The sequence below is a fragment of the Vicia villosa genome, linkage group LG3 (genome assembly GCF_029867415.1).
Source record: "Vicia villosa cultivar HV-30 ecotype Madison, WI linkage group LG3, Vvil1.0, whole genome shotgun sequence".
NCBI classification, from domain to species: Eukaryota; Viridiplantae; Streptophyta; class Magnoliopsida; order Fabales; family Fabaceae; genus Vicia; species Vicia villosa.
The window spans coordinates 118623405-118632618 of NC_081182.1; the positions used below are offsets into that span (position 1 = coordinate 118623405).

Sequence of the window (9214 nt, forward strand, 5' to 3'; positions counted from 1 at the left end):
TGTGTTTTCATTGTAGTAATTAATTATAAGATTAAATGAAAAAAATTCTATTAATAGTTTTTATAATTTTAATTTCGTTTATTTAGATCAATTCTTAATTTTCAATAATTTTGAAATTTTAAAAAATAGGTATTTTTGAATATTATTTTTATAAACTATCTTATGGAGAATAGTTCGATACAATTCCTTAGGTGTGGTTTGTACTACTTTCCAATGACAATATGATAAGTGTATCATTTCCTTTTACGCATATGTATTTTTTTCTTCCTATTTTCACTCCTTAAATAATGTCAAAATACACTCGCCATATTTTCATTGATGATGAATAGCATAAACCACACCTAAGGAATTGTAGGTAAGTTTTCTCCCTATCCTAATTAGTTTTAGTTTTGATAAAATAAAGGGTAAATTACACTATTGAAGATGAAACTAATGGTTTCAATTTTTCCACTAAAGGGTGAAGTACACATAGTTGCCATTAAAGATCCCATATGTCCTAGATTGTTCGGTCCTTCCCAAAGTAGTTTTAATCATTTCACACACAAGGATCAATAGGCCAGTTGGCATCTCCTTCGATGGCGTCCTAATCAGTTTTCTCTTACATGCCTTATGTTTGAGGTACTATGGACCATAATGTTTTCGCTTAACCACTTTGTCTTTACAATCTTTGGGCTTGATGATTGGGGACCATAATGTTCTCTCTTAATCACTTCGCTCTTACATGCATTGTGCTGAAGGGACTATGAAGTGAAATATCTTTGATATGGCCCATCAACTGGACGCATAAAATCTCTAACTATCAAATAACATAAAATACATCTAAATAGTAAGTGGTGACATCATGTGGCGAACATGTGATCAACTCGTTTCACTTCCTCTTTGTTGTATATTGTAGGAGAACGTAACAAACCACGTTTTTAAGTGATTCAAATAAAACTCTCTCAGTTAATAACTAAAGTACTCACGGTTCTAGGGATTTACCACCTCTCCTACATAAAAGAGATAACTTAGCCCAATCCCTCCATTAGTGATCAAAACCCACGAATGTGTAGTTGAGTTTGTAGGTTTTATAATCAATCTCTCCATTGACTCCTCGGTTAGATGACTGATTCAATAAATAACCAATAAGGCAAATGCGTAGATTCATTCAATTTTCACAATTCAAAACATAAAGCCTTATTGTGCTCAACCATGCAAGCAGTGTAAAGTCTATTCTAATCATTGCATGTAATGGTATAAATCTTTAAAAACCTGACATTCCTCTTATATACTACTCTCCTTTCAAAATAAGAAATAGTATTTAAGACCGATAGTCCCATTATTCTTTTTGTTGAAAAAGAAAACTATATATTGAGCGTATTTATCTAAAAAAAAGTCTAGAGTTCAATCTTTCAGAACGTTACTTTTTTTTATTTTCTCACAATGTGATTAGAAATAATCAAAACTAAAATAAAAAAGTAAATTTAAAAAATTATCTATAATAATTTGAAGTTAAATTCAAATTTTAGATGCATAAATCAATATTTAAATTCAAAATAAATTATGTTAATCAAAAGGACTATTTAATAATAAAATAATATTGAAATTTTAAACTAATATTTAAAAGTTATGTATGAATCACACTAAATTTGTATGAGACCCACATTATTTTTATATATTATGGATTTAAAATACCTTAAATTTTAAATCCTTATACGTATGATGCGGGATTTACTGTTTGTTAGCTACTTTACTGATTCAAATTTTAAGATTGAATTCATAACTATAATGTTGTTCAAATCATTCCTTAAATTTCTGAAATTAAAATGCCAATGATTCAATGCTAATTGAATTGTTTATTATCAATTAAAAATCTTGAATTCTTATCAAAAGTAATCTATCGGATTAAAAATTTTAATAATGCATAACTCATTACTCCTCTTTGATACAATTCCAAAAATTAAATTACAGAATTGAAATAAAGATAAAAATTAACTAAAATATTTAAAATATAGTATTATTATAAAAATCTTAAATAGCAATACACATAAATCTTTGCCAAGAGCAATATAGTAATGTAACAGGATTAATAAACAAAATATCATATTTCAATCTGACGATGTCAATCTCATTGAAATGGTGGAATAATCCATACTGCAGGTGACATTCGTCTAAACCAAGGATGAAAAGGACAGTGTTCACTAAACTTTTCCTCTTTTACATTGTAGATTTTCATATCAAATGGTCCATTAGGATAAGGTTGTGTGTCTCCGTAAAAATCGGCTGTATAATAAATTGAATCCTTTTGAAGATAACTAGAGAAATATGAAGCTGACACAGCAATAGAATCACTATCACCCACGAATAAGACATTATCTCCTAAACTATCAATTTTTAACATTTGAATAAGTTCACCTGTTTGAAGATCCAATTCCAAATTATATACTTCAAATCTTTCTGCACCATTACTAGGCTCGACATTATCTTCATCATCTTCGTCACCTGGATACCCCATAATTTTTCTTACAAGCCATAAGTCATCTTCTAATGATTTTACTAGATAAGTTCGATCAGCAAAATCATTCCCCTTCGAAGAAACAACTTTGGAAATTATCCTTCCATCTTTTAAATAAGAAAAATCAACAGAGATAATGTTACTCATTTGTCCTACGGCATAGACTAGGCCTTTATAGAATATAACATCATTGAAGACACAATGAATATCTTCAACATAAGTCCAATTCTTTTGTCCAGCTTTTAGAAAAGCAAGATGTTTCCGCATAGTATAAATTGCTACAACTACAAAATCGCGTGGCTTAAATGTAGGATTAGTAGATAAAATAACCTTATGCACATCATACTCATAACGGTCTTTTCTTCTAAACAAATTTGGGAAGTAAAGGGGTGGTAAAGTGATAGATGCCCCATTTTTAAAAGGATTGAGGAGTGTTATACGGGTAGCTTGAGAACTATAATCCACCTTGGCTAACCAACCATGACTTGAACCACAAAGCCTCTTGTTACAACGTACAGGTAGTTTGAGGTTGTAATCTTTTTTTGATGAAATTCCGTATAAACTTCTTTCTGTCCTGCTCTTATTTCTTGTGGGAATCATAAGCATGGGTAACACATTATTTTGTATTTGTGGATTTTGATAGTTAAACTTTGCAATAGAATACCAATTTTTGCATACGCGGCTGAAAGAGATGTGATCAATAATTTCTACTAACTTATCAAAAATCCAACTTAAAGCAAGTGAATCTAAATTCCTCCAATCTATTTCCATACTCAATGCTGAAAACAAGTATAAGAAAAGAGAAAGACTATTTGTTTTTTCTTCGGAAAGTAAGAAGAAAAAAAACAGTGTAGTTAAAAGTAAAAGTATATCAGAAAATAGTACTTGGTGTTTGATATATTTATATTAAATAATTCCAATTTTTAGGATGCCAAAAAATCAGAGATTCTGTTGGAGAAAATCTCTACAATTGATATGGGAGCTTCTATATTTGGGTCAATCAAATTAATGTATCTCAATCAAATATTCAAAATATAATTATATTTCATATTAAAGTTAAAGATACAAAATAAATATATTTTTTTAGACTAGTCATTGCTATCTTTTAGATTTATTAATATCATACATGTATTTATTTATTTGTTATTTGATTATTTTATTAACATTATATTTGTTTATAATCAACGAAACTTTCTCCACTAAAAAGGATTTTAGTTGTTGCAGCAGTTTGATATGTGAATAACATATTTTATTATTTTATTAATACTTGTTTATAATCAAATAAACTTTCTCCACTAAAAAGGGATTTAGTTGTTGCAGCAGTTTGATATGTTAATAATATATTTTATTATTTTATGATTATTTTATTATTTTATTAAAATTTGTTTATAATCAACGAAACTTTCTCCACTAAAAAGGGGGATTCTATAGTTGTTGCTGCAGTTTGATATGTTAATAATACATTGATTTTCAATTTGTATTACCCAAACTTAGTTTCACAATTTGTATTCTTATTCTTTTTTCCTAATAAAATTGTAGAATTATTTTAAAAATAAAATAAAATTGTAGAATTTTTGTTTTTATCATTTTACTCTATTTGTCGCCGAGGGTTCAAAAGTTAATTGACAAGAAAAAGAAGAAAAAAAACCTCTTACTCAATAAAACACATGATACATATAGTTGAATAACTATTAGAAACTCGTGATAAAAAAAAAAAACTACTAGAAAATCACATATAACTGCAAATAAATAGATTTAAATTATAATACAACCGCAATTACATAAGTTTAAATTCTAATAATAAGTGGAGTTAGAATTTAAGAACACATAACTAATATATTTTATCTATATATACATAAGTATCTCTACAATTGATATGGTAGTTTCTATATTTAGGTCAATCACATTAATGTATCTCAATCAATATTCAAATATAGTTATGTTTGAGATTTTTATATAAAGTTAAAGATACAAAATAAACATATTTTTTTTAAACTAGTCACGGATATGTTTCAGATTTACTAATTTCATACATTTATTTATTTATTGATTATTTTATTAAAATTTGTTTATAATCAACGAAACTTTCTCCACTAAAAAGGAAGATTCTAGTTGTTGCTGCAGTTTGATATGTTATAATACATTGATTTTCAATTTGTATTACACAAACTTTCACAATTTGTATTCTTATTCTTTTTTCTAATAAAATTATAGAATTATTTTAAAAATAAAATAAAATTGTAGAATTTTTGTTTTTACCATTTTACTCTATTTGTTGCCGAGGGTTCAAAAGTTAATTGAAAAAAAAAAAAAAAAAACCCTCTTACTCAATAAAAACACATGATACATATAAAGTTGAATGATTACTAGAAACTCACATACAATCACAAATACATAAATTTAAATTCTAATACAACCGCGATTACATAAGTTCAAATTCTAATGATGACATCCAAATATCAACTTTTATAAGTGGAGCTAGAATTTAAAAACACATAATTATATAAACAACTTTTTCTTATGATATAGATTAGAGTGGTCAAATCCAAGTAAACACTGCAAATTAATTTTAAAATACAGAAAAATTACAAAAAGAAACTAATAATTTTGAATGTATTTGAATTCTCTTTTATAAAAACTATTCATATTGGATCGAATTTTACATTAATTTTTTAAAACTGGTCTAAATCAAACTGCATTTACATACTTTAATATTTATTTAATTTTATTAATACTACATCAATTTATTATTGGTTGATAATTAATTTATTTTAGAACTATTTATTGGTTTAATTTATCTATTTATTTTTAATATTTTATTTATTCTGTAATTTTAATTTTTCATATACTTGTATATTATTCTAAATTTATTATTCTATAATGTTTTATGGATTTAATGGAAATACACTGACAGTGTAAAGCAGTTTTACACTGTCAGTGAAATCCAAACCGTTAACTTTTATAATTGTTTGACTTTTTCTTTAAATAACATTTAAAGTATTTATTTTCAAGGGTTGTGATGCACTGACTGTGTAAAGAGTTTTATACTGACAGTGCACTACTTTTAAGCTCATATTTTATAATATTAATGCTTTGTGCAAGACAAGATCCACTTATATAATCCGCTCTATTGAGTTCAAAGTATAAATACTTTCATAAAAGATTTTCAAGTGCATTATTTCTATCTCCACTTTCACACGATTATCTTGAATCCTAAATAACTTGGACATTGGAGTGCTAACCCTGCAAGCAACCCCTAAGTTCATCGCACCAGAAGTTAGCAACGCCGATTCAAGAACAACTCATTAGATTCACGATACGTCACGATCACAACCTTCGGATCGAGATGTTACTCCCATGAATCATTGTAGCTTCCGTAATCTCATCTATTTCTGGTTCCACCACAGAATAGTGGCACCATCTGTGGGAAATGACTTCTGATTCCTATGATTTTCACAAGGTCAAGTCTGCTTAGCAGATCCAAAATCTAAAATAGTCTCATATGAAGAAATCGAGGACCTACGGAGTCAAGATCTCAGATCTGTGGTGTTTGAATCCTTTTAATTATGATTCAACTTCGGTCAATCTTCCACTTGTTAGAATTAGACTCTCAAACCTTTGAGTAATTTCTTATCGTTAAAGATGACAATGAAGAAAATAAGAACAAAAGTAGGATTAGGGTTTGCGGAAATTAAAAGAGAAGAAGAACATATTTTCTGCAGAGTTTCTCTCTGCCCACAAACTATGGAAATTATGTCATTCACTTGCAACTGTAACTTCTGTGAATACAAGTTAATGACTTGATTACAAAATAATGAGGGTTACTCCCTATTTATAGATTTAGGTTAGCTTTCTCCCTAAGTCAAAGCCCAAAACTATAAAAGTCCAAAATATCTATTTTGGAACTAAATCAAAATCTAATCTATTTTAAATCTAAATCAAATATATCTAGATCTAAAACAAATCTATGTGTAACAAACTGTTACACACTTCGACACACCTTGTGTTCGAGCAACAACCTGCTTCGACACAAGGAATTACAAATTAACACATCACCTAATTCATTGTTGTGGACCTCCGATTTTTTTAATTCCGGGCCATACCTCTGTTCTGTAGAGATACGTGAACTGACTCTTTTTTATCGCTTAATGCTTTCGCATTTTTGAAAATTCACAGAGTCGCCACCGACCTTTTATTTTATCCAATTAAGGAAAGGTTTATAAAAGAAACAGAAAAAAGACCTTTAAGAAATTCTGGGTAAGGGGGTAGGTTATACAAAGGGAAGGTGTTAGCACCCTTTGTATCCATGGTTATCCATGGGCTCTTAAGTTTGCTTAGCTCACTTGTTTTTCGATGACTTTTCAATTGCTCTGAAATTGCTCATATGTGGTTTCAAATACCTTTGTAATTTGAATTTTGTAATGATCCGTGTGTGGATGTATACAAAATGCTTGTTTATCTTTCGAAAGATGTTTTGAAAAGAACGTTAACTTTGTAATAATCCGTGTTTGGATGTATACAAAGTATTGTCTTTTTGGAAGTTTTGTTTTGAAAAACAACAGTGTATGAGAATTTTGTTTGTTTTGATTTGAGCAAGCAAACTAGGAGGTCTACCCTGAGTTGTAAGGTCTTTATCCTATTTCCTTTAAAAATCTATCCTTTTACCGGATATAAACGCAAGGTTCGATTTTGTACTCAAAACAGTGGAATTTTGACTTTGATCTTGAAAAGAATGAGAAGGGATTACCTTAAAAGGTGCAAGTGTGATTGTGTTTGTATTCAGATATTTTATCTTTGAAGTTAGTGATCTAACGGTTCAATTTTATCTTTGACATACACGCAGTTTATATGTGCTGGAAAGTAAAATGCGGAAATGTAAAGTGCGGAAAGTAAATCTACGCTATTACATCGATTGTGCAGGAAATGTAAACTAGCCTATTTACATGAATTTGACATCCTATACATTTATCTAGGAATTTAAATTGCAAGAAATAAAAGGCATGTTTTTGGATTTTTTATGGTTTGATTTTAATTAATTAATGCATGATTAATTAAATTAAAATGAGGAAAAAAGATGAAAAAAAGATTTAAACCTATAAATTAAGTTTAAAATATGTACAAAATATTTGTCAATTAATTTTAAAACAAAACTAATTTTTTTGGAATTTTTGGAATTGATTTAAGTTAATTAAAATATAATTATGCAAATAATTATACAAATAATTAAAACTTAAAAAGAAAATTATTCAAAATATGTACAAAATTAGTTTATAATATATAAACAATATTTTATATAAAGAACAATTTTTTTTATGATTTTTTGATTGGTTAGAATAATTAAAAAGCAAATATATAAATATATATTAATTAATTATGCAAAATATTGAAATTTTGGAGAAAAATAAAATATTTTTATTTCAGAAAATAATATATTATTTTAGAAGTCTAAAAATATTTTTTGTGTATTTTTTGGATTTTTAAAACTATTTTTAATTAATTTAACAAAGAAATTAAAATAAAATAGAAAATAAAAGGATACTGATCCTGTGTGGTTTGATTGAGGGAGTATGATGTGCACGCGTGATCTAGAGCGTTGGATGAGTCATAAATGAGATCAGATGGTCCAGATGGTGAGGGAACATCACTTATGACACGCCTGCAAAACACTGAAACCAAGGGTTATATTCAAAAAAAATGCGCGCGCTTCTGGACCAATGAGGGGGAGACACCTCATCGTCTTCAACCTTCAGACAAGGCCTTTTACAGCGCTTTTGTAAAAAAACGCTATTGTAAGTGAGCCCTAATTCTGCAAAATAACGAATAGGGGTAAACAAGCAAATAAGTTTGGCGCGATGGTACCATTCAACTCGTTTTGTCCATACGAATCTAATGGTACTATTTAGAATCTCTAATTTTGCCTAATTTGGAAAGCCCTAATTTTGAAGCTATGAACCCTAAAATGGTGATTTCGTTTGTACGTGTCCAAACTTCAATTAAGTTTCCAGAAATGATCTACACCTCAAACCAAACTCAATAGTATGTCTACATCTTGTTAAACATGTGTGGATAACCAGATACGAATTGATTTTAGTTTGAACAAATTTTGACCTGTGTAGCTCGATTCAGTGAGCTTCAAGGCTTGTAATTGATTGAGATAGTTTCAGTGATGTTCAAGGAAGGTGTATGAATGCTTAGTTTGTATTGAAATGGACTGAAATTACAAATTCGAATTTGAGTTTTCTTTGAATTTTTTTCAAGTGATTACAAGTGTAATGAGCTTATGTATGCTTCTGAACTCGCCTCTTTTTGTTACTGAACTATGATAGCTTATTTATAAGCATTGAGTGCTTACAATTGAAGCTAAGAAGTGTCTTTAGTTGCCTTTGTTGAAACTTTGGTTTTTTAATATTAAAAACCTTGAATTCTTGACCAAGTCATCTTGCCTTCAATGCACCTGCCTTGCCCTTCAATTCTCTGCAGAAAGATGAAGATTCTTTGAGGTGAGTCATGCTTGATTTGTAAGCTAACCATTATCCATGCATTTTCCTTTTAATTTTAATCTTAAAATAAGATAAAATCATGCAAAAATGGATAAAAAAAAGGTATGGGCTTAGCCTTGGTCGTGGGAGGCCCATAACATCATGGAAATAATGTTTGAATGCTGAAAACTTGGCCCCATTTGGAAAAAATACATTTTTGAGCAATGTTGATTTCATGTAT

The 9214-nt window shown here is 28.6% G+C and overlaps 1 protein-coding gene across 1 annotated transcript; it reads right to left on the reverse strand.

Annotated features, from left to right (window-relative positions):
- Positions 1-2107: 2107 nt before the first annotated feature.
- Positions 2108-3265, reverse strand: LOC131658865 (uncharacterized). The gene has a single exon (XM_058928115.1). It carries the CDS (start codon positions 3263-3265, stop codon positions 2108-2110), a length of 1158 nt encoding a protein of 385 aa, XP_058784098.1.
- Between the last annotated feature and the right edge of the window lie 5949 nt (positions 3266-9214).